The sequence below is a fragment of the Camellia sinensis genome, chromosome 8 (assembly GCF_055761805.1).
Source record: "Camellia sinensis isolate YWXY chromosome 8, ASM5576180v1, whole genome shotgun sequence".
NCBI classification, from domain to species: domain Eukaryota; kingdom Viridiplantae; phylum Streptophyta; class Magnoliopsida; order Ericales; family Theaceae; genus Camellia; species Camellia sinensis.
The window spans coordinates 194,078,271-194,098,001 of NC_138968.1; the positions used below are offsets into that span (position 1 = coordinate 194,078,271).

Below are 19,731 nucleotides of genomic sequence, written 5' to 3' on the forward strand. Positions count from 1 at the left end.
ATTTTCTATAACAAGTTCAACAAATGTAAGTATGTAAATATGATTTGTATGTTTACATATCATAAATATAACGTAATTGTATACCTCAGCATCGGAAGTACGCCAATACTCTACAAGTTGTTCCCACTGGCTTGGCGCAACGTTCATAGGAACATCATCCTTCAGATTAGGATCGGAGCTTCTAGGCTTGAAATACTTAGCCTTAAGCTTGTTCTTGTGATCCTTCCATATGCTGTTGCAGTTTTTCATGCAGATTGGCTTGTACTCCTCTGGACATATATTCAAATTGTCCTATAAAACACAAAGTTTAAGGCTAAGTATAACACAAATTTGGAATTCGAATTTGTGGACAAAAATATACTTTTACCTTCACATCCTTCCAGATAGCATCAACAATATCATCAGGCACACTGTTCCAGTCAACAAAAGTAAGAGGAACAATGTTACCATTCCGGACAATAATGCCAAGTTGAGTAGTTAACTTGGCCACGTTATCTCCTATTGGGCAGTAATTTCCATCAAATTATATGTGCAGCTTTTTACCAGTACCCCACTCTTTAATGCCCTTGGCACATCCTCTACCACGCCTAGTCGAGGTTGATGAAGAACTAACATGACCTGCGATATACAATAATAATAAACAATATGCAATGGTAACAACCAAATGTAAATACAAATCATATCAAATAAACCTGATGTGGGCTGTGAAGAAGTCGAAGGGTCTGCAAAATACAATGAGAATAAACAAGTTATATATAATGAGCATAAATAAATGTATGTGTAAATAATTTTCATGCAAATCAAAGCAAATTTAAATACCTGCGGATGGCTCATAAGCTGATGATGATAGCTGCTGTGGTGCCATTGATGGTGGACGCACCGATGGTAGGCGTGGAGGCCGAGTACATGGTAGCTGCTGTGGTGCCACTGATGGTGGTCGATACGGTGGTAATGGCCCCTCAGATGGTGGTGGCACTAATGGCCCCTCCGATGCTGCCCGATGTGATGCCTCCTCTAATGGTGGTGCTACTGATGTCCTGTTATGTAGCACATCAGACATCATGCGCCGGGGATGATCAGGCTTCCTCTTCCTTCCCATAATAATCTGCAAGCAATATAACATTAATTGACATTAGAAACATAGACAATGGTTTGTCATCAACTATAATATGACATGAATTAAACTAATACAATTACAAAGACAAAGTAAATTAAGAAATTGATGATTAACTACAACCTTGGCCTTAATTGAATTACTAATGTTGATTACATATCAGCCTATTTGAACATCAACTGTTTCCCCTTCTGCGGCTTCCCTCACCCAACCAACTTCTTCATCACGAAGCATTATATTTTCTTCCAATTGTTGGCTCATGTATGGCTCGATTTGTGGATCAGTTGAACTCATATCAAATAAACCTCTTTGAGACATCTTCACCACGACTTGCCAGTCTGGTTGTAACGGGTCTGCAACATACCAAACTTGCTCTGCTTGGGACGCCAAGATGAAAGGTTCATTGGTAATTCGATCATCTCGGTACAACAAATGATTGAAGTTCACCAACGTAAAATTGAAGACATCTTCTTTCTTTCCGTGAATGTTGTCAATCCAATCACACTTAAACAACACATGTTTCTTCTCATTGGAATATCGAATCTCAACAATATCTGTCAATTGTCCATAATAGTACACAGACCCCAGACGAGGATTCTTGTCTTTTCGACTAGCATAACTTATGGTATCTGCCTTCAAAGCTACACCACAATTTTGTGTGGCTCGACGATCATCCATGGCCTTTACTCGATACCGAAACCCATTCAGTATATACCCGTTGAACCTCCTTGCCAGGTTATGAGGACCATTTGCCAATAGAATAATCTCTTCAGAAAGTATGACATCAGTAGTCCTTCGCAAAGTTTGGACCTATTTAACACGAAATGTAAAATTTAAAATGTAGATCGACTTAAGTAACTAGAATCTATAGAGTTAAATACATACATGTTCCTTGAACCAAATGTGAAAAGTTTCAAAATGTTCACGCCGAAGTTGATGATCGTCGACACGAGGCATTTTGAGCTTAAGTACTTCAAGGTGTTTGCTGTGTAGATTGAAATTTTAGCCATACAAAAATTTTAGTTGAAATTTCAATAAAACATAATAAAATATTGAGTAAGTGACTTAACCTACTTTATGAATGGTTGAACCGCGCTTGTATTGCATAAGATGTACCGATGAGCTTGTACCCAAGAAGTATTATCAAGATAAAAGCTTGTGTTTTCACCAGTAGCATGACCCAAATTATCAGCACCACTATAGTTCCTCACTGGTCGACTAGATTTGGTTTCCACATCACTGAGATATTGTGCACAAAAATTCATGCATTCTTCCATAAGATATCCTTTAGCAATTGATCCTTCAGGACGAGCTCTATTACGCACGTATTGCTTCAAAGTAAGAAGATACCTCTCAATTGGATACATCCATCGAAACTGAATCGCTCCACCCAATAACGCTTCATCAGCTAGATGTATAGGCAAGTGCTCCATTATATCAAAAAAACTCGGAGGAAATATTTTCTCTAGATGACAAAGTGTTACAGCGATACGATCTTTAATATATTGCAAATCCGTCGCACGATTCACTTTCGAACACAATTGTCTAAAGAAATTGCTCAATTCAATCAAGGGTTCAATTACATTCTTCGGTAACGATCTGCGAATAGCCAATGGAATAAGTTGTTGCATCAAAATATGACTATCGTGGCTCTTAAGACCCCCAATGCTTCTATCATGTAAGCGCACACGACGTGATATATTGGATGAATACCCGTCGGGAACTCTTACTTCCTTCAACACTTTCAAGAACAAATCTTTCTCATCCTTGGTCATCGTGAATTGTGCTGGTGGTAAATAGGTTTTATTCGACCCTCTTAACTGCAAATGTAGGGGTTTTCTAATATTCATATCTTGTAAATCACGCCGAGCATTAACACCATCCTTCGATTTTCCTGCAACCCCTAATATTGTCCACAACACATTGTCACAAACATTCTTCTCTATATGCATCACATCGAGGTTGTGTCTTATTAGATTGTGCTCCCAATATGGCAATTCATAAAAGATACTCTTTTTCTTCCAACTATGGGTGCGATGTCCAGCTTTCTCCTTCTCTACCTGTCTCCTATGCCTCTCCTTAAGGTCATCCCTATTGTATTGGGTTAAAATACCCTCAGATTCTAATTGTAGCAACATCTCAGTTCCAAACAACAATTTTGGTTTGAGTCTGACTTCCCGACTACCATCAAATGATACTTTATCCTTCCGGAATTTATGGCCAGTAGGTAAAAATCTGCGATGACCCAAGTATGATTGTTTCCTACTATGCTTCAACCAACACAATGTAGTTTCCTTATTGCAACAAGGACATGCATATTCTCCTTTAGTGCTCCATCCTGACAAGTTTGCGTATGCAGGAAAATCACTAATTGTCCACAGTAAAGCTGCATGCATTTGAAACATTTGATTTGTTGATGCATCAAATGTTGACACACCCTCATTCGATAGTTCTTTCAACTCCTCAATCAACGGTTGCATATAAACATCAATCTTGTCACCAGGTCCTTTCGGGCCGTCAATAAGCACAGATAAAATTAGAAATGGTTGCTTCATGCACATCCATGGCGGCAAGTTGTATGGAATGAGCACAACAGGCCAAGTGCTATGAACTATGTTCATCGTCCTGAATGGGTTAAAACCATCAGATGCTAAGCCAAGCCTTACACTTCGGCAATCATTACTAAAGTCAATATTCCGACGGTCAAAATCTTTCCATGCAAGGGAGTCAGCAGGATGCCTGAAGACACCATCATCAGTTCGTTCCTCTGCATGCCATCTCATTAACTTGGCCGTCTTGGATGACATAAACAACCTCTGCAACCTTGACTTTAAAGGAAAATACCTCATCTGTTTTGCAGCTACTTGTTTGCCACCTGTGTTAGGACCATTTGAACCACCATCACCATTTGATTTCCATCTAGAACTGTTGCATATGACACATTTATCAAGATTGGCGTCCTCGTTTCGAAACAACATGCAACTGTTGGGACATGCATCCCACGTCTCATACGTGAAGCCCAAATCTGTTGTAACCTTTTGAGCTTTATAATATGAGTCCGGGAGTTTCACACCCAACGGAAACGCCTCATTCAATAACTCAAGCAACATGTCAACAGACTTGTCCGTCCACTGATTAAGCACCTTCAAATGTAGAAGTCGAACAATGAATGACAAAGATGTGAACTTCTGACAACCCGGATACAATTCACTTTGTGCATCTTGAAGAAGTTTGAAATACTTTGCAGTCTCTGCATTTGGACCGAGCTGGGGTTCAGATGCACGGGGATCAGGCCCCTGTGGTTCATCACCCTCAACACTTGTACCGGCATGTGGATTTCCCATAGCCCCTTGTATCATTCCAATCATATCATCTCCAATGTCTAAATTAGCTAATGTTTCATTCTCTCGATTACTATGCAGAGATATGTAAGATTCCCCATGATTAATCCAATGTTTGTATTTTTTAAAAAAACCATTCAAAATCAGATGCTCCCGTACACCATCTCGTACAAAATAGTATCGATTCTCACACTTCCTACACGGACAACTGATCATCGAACCTTCAACCCTATTGGTGTAGGCAAACACAAGGAATTCATCAATCCCATTAATGTATTCACTCGACATCCTATTTGGCAAATCAATCCAACTCTTATCCATCATCTGTACACATCCACAAGAATATCTCACCAAAGTAACTCTAAATATAATACCTACACATAAATATTCACTCGACATCCTATTTGGCAAATTAACGAAATGTCTAAAATTCCTATTTAAGGTTTAAATTAATTAAATTAAAAATTTAAGATTTATTTTATTATAAGGGTCAAAATCCTGGTTTTTTTTTTTTTTTGTATTTTTTTTATTTTCTCTTAAATATTTTTATGACTTATTTAAACATTTGCAATTTAAATTTGTAATCGAACCATTACATGTGTATGATATCAAACCCCCATTGTCAAAATTTTATTTCGTTAGTAAAGTTTTTTCAGACCTCCACTGACTTTCCGTGGTTAAAAACACCCTCATTAGTTAAAGATAAAACTTCATGACTTTATAATTGAGTTTATATTATTATTGAAACTTTATAATTGAGTTTGTCTCATGGTTATTTGTAATTGAATCTTCTTAAACACCAATATAATTTGAGACGATTTAAACAATTAAAGTATTAGTTTAATTTATTTCGTTCTTAATTTCGTAAACTCAACACAAGTGACTAAAAAATACCAAAAATAATATATTTTTAATGTTTGACTAGCTGAAACTACTAACTGCATTTACTGAGCCAAAACTACGAAAACTAAAATAGCTAACTTGATAGTTATTAGTTCAATGGAGTTGAAATTTAGTGATTTAATCACTGTTTTAATTAAAAAAATAAAAATAACTATTTTGATAGAGATGCTCTAATATAATATGAATAAGAAAATAGTTGTTTGGCCGGATGATGTGGTTGTCTAAATTATAAGATTAAAATTTTTCACATTATGTTAGGTTGGTACTGTTACTGATTTTGACAAACTATTTCTAATTAGAGCATATGATTTGGAAAAAATAAAAAAATAAAAAACTTGAAGGATTAAAGTATGTTATTAATAAACAGATTTATATACATATATATAGACAGATTTATATATATATATAGACAGATTTATATATATATATATAACAGATTTATATATATAGATTTCAGATAAACAGATTTATATATATATATATAGACAGATTTCAGATTTATATATATATATATAGATTTATATACATTTCAGATATATATATATATAGATTTATATACATTTCAGATTTATATATATATATATATATAGATTTATATACATTGCATATATATATATATAGACAGATTCATATATATATACACAGACCGAGAGAGAGAGAGAGAGAGAGAGAGAGAGAGAGCATACGCAGAGGGAGAGAGAGTCGTCGCCGGAGCACCACTCTTGTCGCCGGAGCCGTCGCCGCCGCACCACCGCTGTCTTCCTCGTAGGCCGTTTGGGAAATTTGGGGGTGAAGTTAGGGATTTGGTGAGGAGGATCGAGCGGGAGGCAGAAGGAAAAAGGAGGGTTTTTTTTTTGGACTTTTTGCGACGGTATGATGTACACCGTCGCAAATAGAACGAAAAACGGTGCCGTTTGAATTAATCCTTTTTTGCGACGGAAATTTGCCGTCGCAAATGATATATGCCGTCTAAAAAAAAAGGTTTTTTGCGACGGTTTTATTTACCGTCGCTAATACTTCCGCATTTCCGACGCCTCTGGTTAGTTTCATTACCGACGGGTCAGTACCGTCGCTAAAGGCTATTATTTGCGACAGGTGAAGTTACCGTCGCAAAAAACGGTTTTTTGCGACGGGGGGCGCGGCGTCGCTAAAAACCCCGTCTTTTTTGCTATATTTTCCTGTAGTGTTTCTAATTTCATAACAAATAGCTCATTCTATTAATAAATCATCAAGTCAATTAATAATTTTTAATAATGTTAGAAATATGTTTTAATTAATAATTTAGGTCATTTTATTATTGTATAAGAGAGCAATTATGAATTTTATTTTTTAGTTAATTTTATTAAATAAAAAATCTAACAATGGGGTATTTATAATTTTTCAAATTACAGGGAGCAATATGTACTTTAAGCAAACCTCAGGGTGTGTATTTGTAATTTATCCTATTTATAATTAAGAGATTTACTATAGAATTTTAAAATGAATGAAATAAAGTAATACAAAATAATAATTAGGGGATTTTTTTTAAAGTCTTTGGTATTAAGATTTTATAGTATAAAAGACATTCAATATTTTCATAATATCTAAGGTCCTTCAATATCAATCCAGAGAATTTCTCTGGACGAATTTTCTCTAGACTTCACAGAGAAATTTTGGTTCACAGAGAATTTCTCTTGTCGATTTTTCTCTGGACTTCACAAAGAAATTCTGGTTCACAAGGCTTCATTATTATTGAGAATTTCTCTGGACTATACATCTGTAATTTATTACAGGGTGCATTCACAAGGCTTCAAAATTTCTCTGCTTTGTTCTTATGTGATCTAGAGAAAATTCAAAATACTCAAGAGAAATTCAAAATTTATTTGCTTTGTTCTTACCTGAGGTTTATAATTTCATAACAAATAGTCCATTCTATTAATAAATCATCAAGTCAATTAACAATTTTTAATGATGTTAAAAATATGTTTCAATTAATAATTTAGGTCATTTTATTATTGTATAAGAGAGCAATTATGAATTTTATTTTTTTAGTTAATTCTATTAAATAAAAAATTCTAACAATGGGGTATTTGTAATTTTACAAATCATAGGGAGCAATTTGTACTTTAAGCAAATCCCAGGGTATATTTGTAATTTACCCTGTTTATAATTAAGAGATTTAATATAGAATTTTAAAATAAATGAAATAAAGTAATACATAATAATAATTAGGGGATTTTTTTTTAAAGTCCCTGGTATTAAGATTTTATAGTATAAAGGACACTCAATATTTTCATAATGTCTAAGGTCCCTCAATATTGGTCTAAAGAATTTCTCTTTACCAATCTTCTCTAGATTTCATAGAGAAATTTTGGTTCACAGAGAATTTCTCTTGTCGAATTTTTTCTGGACTTCACAGAGAAATTCTGATTTGCAAGGCTTCATTATTATTGAGAATTTATCTGGACTATAAATCTGTAATTTATTGTAGGGTGCATTCATAAGGCTTTAAAATTTATCTGCTTTGTTCTTACCTAATCTAGAGAAAATTCAAAGCACTCAAGAGAAATTGAAAATTTCTTTGCTTTGTTCTTACCTGATCCAAAGAAAATTCAAACCACTCCAGATAAATTCAAAAGTTATCTACTTTGTTCTTACATGATCTAGAGAAAATTTAAACCACTCCAGAGAAATTCTTTGATAGCCTTATCATCATCATCATTTTATTTCTACATCAAATAAGCAGCTGTAGCTGCATCATGAAAGCCATAGAAGCAACAACACTTTGATAACATCAACACAAATGCTCAACAAGACAAATGATTAACTGGAGGTAGCATGAGGTAATAACAGTATCAACTCCACCCATCAAATGGCTCGATTTGACCCTTCTAGAATAAGCTGGACAATAAGCAGATACAACAACTGCAAACTAGCCACCTATGATCTGACTTGAGTCAACAACAGCTCAAAGAAAAGAGAAAAAAAAAAAAAAAAAACATAGCCACATCTCTAGAGAAATTTTGGGAATCCAAACTTTTCTAGACTGGACTTCTCTGTGAAACTCAACAGGCTTGATCATCTTCAAACAATCTCTCCACGAGCACTTCTCTCCCAAGCTCTTAAACATAGAGTGCAATTTTTTCATCGATATCAATCAATTCCCATCCTAACCCTAACTCAGGCCTAAAGCCATCAGTGTACTAGCAGGACAATGGCATTTTACGGAGATGAAGAAGAGGTCCAAACAAAGAAATTCTGGTTCCAGAGAAATTCTCTCCAAACCAAATAAAATTAAACTTTCTTTGAATTCAAACTAGAGAAATTCAGAGAAAATTGAAAATGTCCAGTAAATATCAGATGTGCTATTCCAAGATGATAAAATAATAATTAACTCAGTTAATGTTGTTTAGTTAAACTAGAGAAATCCAATACTAGAGAAATTTACCAAAGAAATTTGAACAACTAGAGAAATTTGAACCACCAAAGAAATTCAATACCAGAGAAATTCTAATGTAGAGAAAATTCAATAATAGAGAAATTCTAATGTAGAGAAAATCCAATACCAGAGAAATTTGAACAACCAAAGAAATTTGAACAAACCAGATACCTACCCAATTAGTTTTGGCAGATGCTATTGAATGGAAAACATGTCTCTAATTTTCAAAATTCCACTAGGATTATGTCACGACCCAAACCCGGCCCTATGGGTTTAGCACCGTAACCGGCCAGTAATCCGAGATTACCGAAGGCCTGCAGATACAGTGATACAGTAAAACAGAGTGCAGGGCCTGGCGGAAGCCAATACAGTAATTAAACAATGTCCAATGAGCTGTGACAGTCTGTATGCCAAAAAGATTTTTCATGCATTCATACATTTACAAACAGTACAGAACAGTATACACAATATTTACAATCATTTAGACTAGGGACTCGACCCTAGATAACAGTACAGTAACACACGGTCTACAGAACAGTAACCGTAAAACAGTACAGAAGGGGGAAAAACAAACAAAACACCCCCAAGCCATAGCATGGCAACTCGGAACCTCACAGTGAGGCACAAAGGCTGGCTTGACAAAACTGGAGTAACCCTGACGCCTCTAGCTGCGGTCTGGTGCCTGTACACCTACATATATATATGAGCAGTGAGCTAAAGCCCAGTGAATAACATAAAGCGTAAAGGGGTTTAGAATGAATGTCCTTACAGTAATGAAAACAGTTCAATTTAATCAGTATTTCAGTCGTTCAGTACAGTAAACAGTCATATGTGGTACATCCATTAGCATAACAGTAACAGTAGGTCTTGAAAGACCGAACAGTAATGATGGCCATCAGTCAGTAAACAGTAGTGGTTCCACGAGGGAACCGACAGAGAATTCTGTCGCAGTAACAGTAACAGTAAACAGTAAGTACTAAGGATGCCACAGTACAGTTCAGAAATAAAGGACATACATTCATTCAGTAGATAATACCAGTTCAGTAGACAGTTCAGTTCAGTATTCAAAAGATATCAGTTGAACATATCTTTACACAATTGTTACTCACAGAGTTCTGGGCTACAGTATGCTAGAGCGTGTCTCTCCAGTCGCCAACCCTACACAGTTAACAGATTGAACACACACTAAGCTACACAGCTGGGAAAGATGATAACTTAATCCCTAATTTGCCTTGGTGTGTTCTACATCTATATCCTCATTAAGATGTCTTAATCTGGGCCTAAGAATGCCTAGAATGGGATGAGGATGCAAAGATGTACATTGAAAAGTATTTTCAGAAAACAGAGTTCCGCTCGAGCTCAGGTTTCCCCGCTCGAGCGTACATGAAACAAAGGTACCCGCTCGAGCGTAAACTTTCCCGCTCGAGCGTACCATGAAAGTACTGGATGGGTGAAATCTCCGCTCGATGCCCGTTCGAGCGTGAGACCTGACTCCGCTCGAGCGCCCAATCCTCCGCTCGAGCGGACTGAAGAACAGTGCAGAGATACTGGATGCTCGAATTCTACGCTCGAGCGGTACTTCATCCGCTCGAGCGGAAGTGCAAAATCTGGAAAACCCAGATTGCACCTCCAAGCTCAAAACCAAGTTGTTAACAACTCAAAACCGATCCTCTTGGGCTCATTTTCTGGAAAACTCTTATAAACACATGGAATAACATGATTCAAGCTCAATTTTGAGAAATCAAAGCCCAAGGGTGTTTAATTCAAACCCAATTTCAAACCAATTTCAAATCATTTTCAAGAACAATCTTCAAACATGACATGCATGATCTTAAATCATTTTCAAAGCTTCGATGCTGTTTCAAAAGAGGTCAAACCTTCAAAAATAAGATGAACTCATGGAGTATGACCAAAAGATGGACATGCATGTGATGAAACATGGACTACAACCTCCATACTCATCAATACTAACATGCATGCAAAGATTGAGCTTCAAATCAACAACAATGAGCCAAAATATGACTTAGTTCTACAATGAAGCATGAATCATGCAAGAATCAACTCAAAACATGAACAATAAGACAATGGAGCTACCTTAAGTCTTGTAGTTCAAGAAGGGAGCTCAACCATGCAATCTCTTCAACAATTTCTTCAATTTCCAAACGATTCACAAGCAAAATTGAGATGAAATCAACTCCTCAAGTCTCTCTCTCTCTAAGGTCGGCTAGACAAGAAGAAATGGCTGATAAAATGTTCTACAAGTGTGTACATAAGGCTCAAGTGTGTGTATTTGAGTGGACCACTAAGGGTGGCAATTCGGTAATTAAGTCAAACTCTTTAATTAGCTTATTTAATCTACCTAATCAATTTTCAGATAATTGTACTATAAAATCACATAAATTATGAGGGTCATAGAACACTAATCGGTTTCGGATTCGGCCGCCGATAAGGCCTTCAATTAGCAGTTTAAACATATGAACATGAACAGATAATGATACTGTCAAACAGATAGAATGCAATTTAACTAACATGTACACAATCAATTCGGTTTCCAATTTCAGTCAGTCAGTTCAGTACTTAAATCAGTTCAATTATCAGTCAGTTATCAGTCATCATCAGTTCCGTTTAACAATAATCGGTGATTATCGGTAATCAATCAGTCCCTAATCAGTAAACAGTATGAGGGTTGTTACAGTCTCCCCTCCTTATAAAGAGTTTAGTCCTCTAAACTCGAGTTACCTTCATTCTGGAAGAAAACAGGATTTAGTGGAAACAGTTCAGGATATCGTTTGGCCATGTCATCTTCCCTTTCCCAAGTGGCATACACGCCACCGTGGTTTTGCCAGTCAACTTTCACTAACGGGATCTCTTTGTTCCTCAGTTTCTTGATTCGTCGGTTTACAATCTGTATAGGCCGTTCCTCGTAAGTGTAGTCATCACTCAACACTATCCGAGTAGGCTCAATCACATGGAAGGGATCCCGGAGATAATCTCTTAACATAGAAATGTGGAAGACGTTATGCATATGCTCCATTTCAGGAGGAAGCGCAACTTGATACGCCACCGGATTGATTTTCTCAATGATCTCATATGGTCCGACGTATCTCGGTGCTAACTTGCCTTTGACTCCAAAACGAGTCTGGCCTTTCATTGGTGTCACTTTCACAAAAACGTGATCACCCACTTCATACTCTCTGTCCCGTCTCCTGACATCTGCATAACTTTTCTGTCTGCTCTGTGCAGTTTTTAGTCTTTGCTGTATCAGTTTCACTTTTTCAGTTGTTTAATACACAATCTCGGGCCCAAGCAAAGGCCCATCTCCAACTTCTGCCCAGCAGATTGGAGATCTACATTTTCTGCCATACAATGCCTCGAAGGGCGCCATACCTATACTCGAATGGTAGCTGTTGTTGTAGGCGAATTCAGCTAATGGTAGATGACTTTCCCAGTCTCCCTGAAAATCAATGACACACATTCTCAGTAAATCCTCCAGAGTTTGGATGGTCCTTTCTGATTGGCCATCTGTCTGAGGATGATAGGCACTACTCAGTCTCAGTTCAGTACCCAGTGCAGTTTGTAGGCTTTGCCAAAACCTCGATGTAAACTTCGAATCCCTGTCAGAAACAATAGACACAGGCACTCCATGCAGTCTTACAATTTCATCAATATAGATAACAACCAATTTGTCCGCATTATAGATTGTCTTGACAGGTAAGAAGTGAGCAGATTTGGTTAGTCTATCAACAATAACCCAAATTGAATCCATACCTTTTCTGGAGCGAGGTAATCCAACGATAAAATCCATCGTGATATGCTCCCATTTCCACTCTGGTATGGGTAGGGGTTGCAATAGTCCGGCAGGTCGTTGATGTTCAGCTTTGACCTGTTGGCAATGAAGACATTTGGATACAAAATCAGCAATTTCTTTCTTCATTCCCGGCCACCAGAAATTCTGTTTCAGATCTTGGTACATTTTCGTATTCCCCGGATGGATAGACAATTTCGAATTGTGGCCTTCTTGCAGAACTCTTCTTTTCAGTTCAGTATCATTTGGTACACACAGTCTTTCTCGAAATTTCAGTACATTATTCTCAAATTTGAATCCCGGTCTCTGTTTGGATTCTCTTTCCTCGATGATCTTCTTCAAGAAATCATCCAGTTGCTGTTTTTCTTTAACCTCTTCAATCAGTGCCGGTTGAGCAGAAATAGTAGCTAAGATTCCACCTTGTTCTCTCAAAACAATTTCAATTTCAGATTTTTCGAGGTCACAAAGCAACTCTTTCTGTCCTGTAAGCAAACAGGCTAAGTTTCCAATCGATTTTCGGCTCAATGCATCAGCAACGGTATTGGCTTTTCCCGGATGGTACAGTATCTGTAGGTCATAGTCTTTAATCAGTTCTAGCCATCTCCGCTGTCTCATGTTCAGTTCTTTCTGTGTGAAGAAATACTTTAAGCTCTTGTGGTCGGTGTATACTTCACATGTCACCCCATACAGATAGTGACGCCAAATTTTCAGTGCAAACACCACTGCAGCAAGTTCCAGGTCATGGGTCGGGTAGTTCTTTTCATGTGGTCTCAACTGTCGGGAAGCATAAGCAATAACTCTCCTATTCTGCATTAAAACACACCCCAGACCCTTATGAGAAGCATCACTAAATACAGTATAACCATCCGTACCTGAAGGTAAAGTCAGAACAGGTGCAGTCACTAATCGAGTTTTCAACTCCTGGAAGGCAGATTCCCTTTGGTCAGTCCAGTCAAATGATGTCCCCTTTTGTGTTAACTGTGTCAGTGGTAGGGCAATTTTGGAGAAATCTTTGACAAATCTTCTGTAATATCCAGCCAATCCCAAAAAGCTTCGGACTTCAGTCACATTTGTTGGTCTAGGCCAGTTCACTACAGCTTCAATTTTCTGCGGATCAACAGAAATTCCGTTTTTGCTAACAACATGCCCCAAAAACATAACATGGTCAAGCCAAAATTCACATTTAGACAGTTTAGCATACAGTTTCTGTTCCCTTAAAGTTTGCAGGGCAAGTCTCAGATGATGTTCATGCTGTTCTATACTTTTAGAGTAAATCAATATGTCATCGATAAATACAACAATAAAGTCATCAAGGTATGGTTTAAAAATTCTGTTCATGAGGTCCATAAAGGCAGCCGGTGCGTTCGTGACTCCAAAAGGCATAACTAAAAATTCGTAATGTCCATACCTCGTTCTAAAAGCAGTTTTATCAATGTCATCTGGTTTAACCTTCAGTTGATGATACCCCGATCGGAGATCGATTTTGGAAAACACTTGTGCACCCTGTAACTGATCAAATAAATCATCAATACGCGGTAATGGGTATTTATTCTTTACAGTTACCTTATTCAGTTCACGGTAGTCAATGCACAGTCTTAGTGAGCCATCTTTCTTCTTGACAAACAAAACAGGAGCACCCCATGGCGAAGTGCTAGGTCTGATAAACTTCTTATCCAGCAGTTCCTGTAGTTGTACTTTCAATTCTTTCAGTTCAGTTGGAGCCATTCTGTATGGAGCTTTAGAAACTGGTTGTGTTCCGGGAATCACATCAACGGTAAATTCAATCTCCCTGTCAGTCAAATCTCCTGGAAGGTTATCTGGAAAAACGTCTGGAAATTCTCTGACTATAGGAATACAATTCACATCAGTTTTAATACTATCATCAGTAGGCACAATCAGTACAGAACACAGATATCCTTTACACCCCTTTCTAATTAATTTAACAGCTTTCACTGGCGAAATCAAATACGGAGGAGGTACTACTCCACTCCCATTAAACACAAATTCAGGCAATCCAGGTGGACGGAAAACAACTTGCTTGGTCACACAGTCAATAGTGGCATGATATTTTGTTAACCAGTCCATTCCCAATATGACATCAAAATGATCAATGTTCAATGGCAGTAAATCAATAAACAGATGCATATCCCCAACAATGATTTCACATGCGGGGTACATATAAGCACATGTCATAGATCCCCCTACGGGTGATGATACGGCTAACAGATAGTTCATAGGTTCTAAGGGTCTATTCAATTTCCGTGAGAAAGCATGCGATACATAAGAATGCGTAGACCTCGAATCAATCAATACATATGCATTTTGCATACAGATAGAGAGGATACCTGACACAACGGTCTCAGTGTTTTGCACGTCTCCCGGTACTAGTGCGAACACTCGGCCTTGCCTCACAGGCTCCTTCCCGGTAGCTCTAGGGTTAGGCTTTAGTGCTACAGTCGATGCTGCTGCGCTTGGTGCAGCTTTACTACTGGCTTGTGGAGCAGAGGGGCAGTCTTTAACCATGTGGCCCACCTTGCCACACCTGTAACAAGCTCCAGATACTCTGTAGCAGACCCCCTTGTGCTTCTTGCCACACTCAGGACAGGGTGGTATGAACCCACTCCCTTGGCTGGGGTTAGTTGTGGACCCCGTATTCTGTTTCTTGTTGGCCGGGTTATGCTTGCCTTTCTTGAATTTGAAACCCTGCCTTTTACCATGCCATTCAGCTGTTGGTGTTTCAGATTGCTTCACCGCTGCAATGTTCGACTCGGCCATCAATGCCCGGTCGAGAACACCCACAAAAGTCGGTAATTTCAAAACATTTATCCGGTCAAGTATTGCCACATTAAGGCCACCTTCAAATTTTCTGGCCTTCTTATATTCAGTATCCACCATGTGCGGCGCATAACGGGCAAGTTCAGTAAATTTTGTTTCATACTCTGCAACGGACATTGTGCCCTGCTTCAGCTGTTCAAATTCAGTCACTTTTCTATCCCTGACACACTGAGGGAAGTACTTTTCAAAGAAGGACTCCTTGAACTGAGCCCAAGTCATAACAGTATTTGTATCACGGATTAACATCCACCACCTTCTGGCCTCTTCTTGTAGGGTGAAGGTAGCTAACAATACTTTGTTCGCTTCTGAGCACGGAAACACTTCGAATAATTTTTCTGTTTCCAGAACCCAAGCTTCAGCTTTTAACGGTTCAAGGCCTCCCTGAAAGGATGGCGGTTTCATTTTACTGAACTTATGGGTGAGAGCAATAATATCCCCATCATCCACATTCGCATTAGGTTCCGGCTGTACCGGAGGAGGAGGAGGTGGGGGCTGTTGGTTCTGTTGTTGTTCCAGTCTAGCAGTTATCAGTTCTATCATTCTTTCCATTCTTTCCATTCTTGCCTCAGTAGATGAGGACTCAGGTTCATTTGCATTGTCCATTTCACTATAAGCAGTTATAACAGTTTTAAACATAAGCAGTCATTTGTTTAACAGTTTACCACATTAGCAGGTATTCAGTCATAACATAACCACACACTTATCATGCTCACGAGATGCCCTAATAACTTTTCTAGGACACCCTATAGCTCATTTGGACACGTGTGTGCGGTATAACTCGTGGTAAGTATCGCTCTGATACCACTCTGTCGCGACCCAAACCCGGCCCTATGGGTTTAGCACCGTAACCGGCCAGTAATCCGAGATTACCGAAGGCCTGCAGATACAGTGATACAGTAAAACAGAGTGCAGGGCCTGGCGGAAGCCAATACAGTAATTAAACAATGTCCAATGAGCTGTGACAGTCTGTATGCCAAAAAGATTTTTCATGCATTCATACATTTACAAACAGTACAGAACAGTATACACAATATTTACAATCATTTAGACTAGGGACTCGACCCTAGATAACAGTACAGTAACACACGGTCTACAGAACAGTAACCGTAAAACAGTACAGAAGGGGGAAAAACAAACAAAACACCCCCAAGCCATAGCATGGCAACTCGGAACCTCACAGTGAGGCACAAAGGCTGGCTTGACAAAACTGGAGTAACCCTGACGCCTCTAGCTGCGGTCTGGTGCCTGTACACCTACATATATATATGAGCAGTGAGCTAAAGCCCAGTGAATAACATAAAGCGTAAAGGGGTTTAGAATGAATGTCCTTACAGTAATGAAAACAGTTCAATTTAATCAGTATTTCAGTCGTTCAGTACAGTAAACAGTCATATGTGGTACATCCATTAGCATAACAGTAACAGTAGGTCTTGAAAGACCGAACAGTAATGATGGCCATCAGTCAGTAAACAGTAGTGGTTCCACGAGGGAACCGACAGAGAATTCTGTCGCAGTAACAGTAACAGTAAACAGTAAGTACTAAGGATGCCACAGTACAGTTCAGAAATAAAGGACATACATTCATTCAGTAGATAATACCAGTTCAGTAGACAGTTCAGTTCAGTATTCAAAAGATATCAGTTGAACATATCTTTACACAATTGTTACTCACAGAGTTCTGGGCTACAGTATGCTAGAGCGTGTCTCTCCAGTCGCCAACCCTACACAGTTAACAGATTGAACACACACTAAGCTACACAGCTGGGAAAGATGATAACTTAATCCCTAATTTGCCTTGGTGTGTTCTACATCTATATCCTCATTAAGATGTCTTAATCTGGGCCTAAGAATGCCTAGAATGGGATGAGGATGCAAAGATGTACATTGAAAAGTATTTTCAGAAAACAGAGTTCCGCTCGAGCTCAGGTTTCCCCGCTCGAGCGTACATGAAACAAAGGTACCCGCTCGAGCGTAAACTTTCCCGCTCGAGCGTACCATGAAAGTACTGGATGGGTGAAATCTCCGCTCGATGTCCGCTCGAGCGTGAGACCTGACTCCGCTCGAGCGCCCAATCATCCGCTCGAGCGGACTGAAGAACAGTGCAGAGATACTGGATGCTCGAATTCTACGCTCGAGCGGTACTTCATCCGCTCGAGCGGAAGTGCAAAATCTGGAAAACCCAGATTGCACCTCCAAGCTCAAAACCAAGTTGTTAACAACTCAAAACCGATCCTCTTGGGCTCATTTTCTGGAAAACTCTTATAAACACATGGAATAACATGATTCAAGCTCAATTTTGAGAAATCAAAGCCCAAGGGTGTTTAATTCAAACCCAATTTCAAACCAATTTCAAATCATTTTCAAGAACAATCTTCAAACATGACATGCATGATCTTAAATCATTTTCAAAGCTTCGATGCTGTTTCAAAAGAGGTCAAACCTTCAAAAATAAGATGAACTCATGGAGTATGACCAAAAGATGGACATGCATGTGATGAAACATGGACTACAACCTCCATACTCATCAATACTAACATGCATGCAAAGATTGAGCTTCAAATCAACAACAATGAGCCAAAATATGACTTAGTTCTACAATGAAGCATGAATCATGCAAGAATCAACTCAAAACATGAACAATAAGACAATGGAGCTACCTTAAGTCTTGTAGTTCAAGAAGGGAGCTCAACCATGCAATCTCTTCAACAATTTCTTCAATTTCCAAACGATTCACAAGCAAAATTGAGATGAAATCAACTCCTCAAGTCTCTCTCTCTCTAAGGTCGGCTAGACAAGAAGAAATGGCTGATGAAATGTTCTACAAGTGTGTACATAAGGCTCAAGTGTGTGTATTTGAGTGCACCACTAAGGGTGGCAATTCGGTAATTAAGTCAAACTCTTTAATTAGCTTATTTAATCTACCTAATCAATTTTCAGATAATTGTACTATAAAATCACATAAATTATGAGGGTCATAGAACACTAATCGGTTTCGGATTCGGCCGCCGATAAGGCCTTCAATTAGCAGTTTAAACATATGAACATGAACAGATAATCATACTGTCAAACAGATAGAATGCAATTTAACTAACATGTACACAATCAATTCGGTTTCCAATTTCAGTCAGTCAGTTCAGTACTTAAATCAGTTCAATTATCAGTCAGTTATCAGTCATCATCAGTTCCGTTTAACAATAATCGGTGATTATCGGTAATCAATCAGTCCCTAATCATAAACAGTATGAGGGTTGTTACAGATTAGTTCTTACCTGGTTGGATGGTGCAGCTAAAGGAAACTTAGGATTAGCCTTTGTGGGAGCTATTATAAAGATTTACGTGACAATCCAAGTATATTAGCTAAAAAGCACAGTTCACAGGAAAATCACAAACCCAAAAATGAGAGGAAAAAAAAAATGTGAATGGTTTTAGAATTAGGAAGAGTTCACTCAGATTAAGGCATGGTTGCGTGAAATCGAAATTGTAACTGCGAAAAGAGTTCTAAACTCGAATCAGACCTTCAGAGTTGTATTTCAATGGAAAACGAAATATTCAAGAAAATTAAATTGAGAAAAAAAAAATAATAATTACCAATTGTTGATGAGTCACTGTAAGGATTGGGCAAGGCACAAATTATTGATTTTGTTGAGTTTCTGCATAGAAGATTACTTTTGAAGAGTAAATTCAATAATTGAAATATCACAAACTCCAAAATTCAAGAAAATAAAATAAACCAACCACAAATTCACAATTTTGCATATATGTATAGACATTTGCTAGAGAGAGAAAGATTTTAATACCTACGAGAAGCAAATGAGAGAGATGACACTATGTTGCGAGAAGCAATTGAGAAACTCAGTGGAACTGAGATGACTGAAGCTACAATTTCTGCAACTTGAAAAAGAGAGAGAGAGATGCTGACTCTGAATACTCCTTATTTGTTGTTGTCGTCCATGTTGGAAGTGGGCCAAACCACAGGCACTATGTTAGCCTTGTGAAAAGCCATGACCACTGGCTGTTCTTTGATGATGAAAACGTAGAGATGATCGATGAGTCTGCTGTTCAAACTTTCTTTGGATCTGCTCAGGAGTATTCGAGTAACACAAATAGAGGGTTTGGAAAAAAATATTGGAATATGCACAATGAGAGAGAGTTTGGTTTGGATAGAATAAAGATTGGAAAGAGAGTCAAATTTCTCTGATCTGATATATGAGTGTGGATTTAGGGACCTTAGACATCAAAAAAATAATATTGTGGATCTCTTATATTACTAAGAATGAGAGAGGGACCTTAGATTAATTTTTCTTAATAATTAAGA

The 19,731-nt window shown here is 38.0% G+C and overlaps 2 protein-coding genes across 2 annotated transcripts in view; one reads left to right on the forward strand and one right to left on the reverse strand.

Moving 5' to 3' along the window:
- Window positions 1–19,731, forward strand: part of LOC114303254 (farnesyl pyrophosphate synthase) — a 116,825-nt gene that overhangs the window by 5,794 nt on the left and 91,300 nt on the right. The window lies entirely within an intron of this gene.
- On the reverse strand, window positions 506–6,174 carry LOC145797539 (uncharacterized). Its single transcript, XM_082884885.1, has 4 exons — window positions 6,045–6,174; window positions 820–1,105; window positions 693–722; window positions 506–618 (listed from the first exon to the last, which is right to left on the reverse strand). Exons 2-4 carry the CDS (start codon window positions 1,097–1,099, stop codon window positions 524–526), a joined length of 405 nt encoding a protein of 134 aa, XP_082741011.1. The 5' UTR covers window positions 1,100–1,105; window positions 6,045–6,174; the 3' UTR covers window positions 506–523.

What these genes read in the sequence shown, in the direction of transcription:
- LOC145797539 (XM_082884885.1), bottom strand. Translation starts at nt 1,099, where the DNA reads ATGGGAAGGAAGAGGAAGCCTGATCATCCCCGGCGCATGATGTCTGAT. An exon ending in AGCTTATGAGCCATCCGCAG is followed by an intron (nt 723 to 819) that starts GTATTTAAATTT and finishes TGTATTTTGCAG; the next exon opens with ACCCTTCGACTTCTTCACAG. An exon ending in TTCTTCACAGCCCACATCAG is followed by an intron (nt 619 to 692) that starts GTTTATTTGATA and finishes TGTATATCGCAG; the next exon opens with GTCATGTTAGTTCTTCATCA.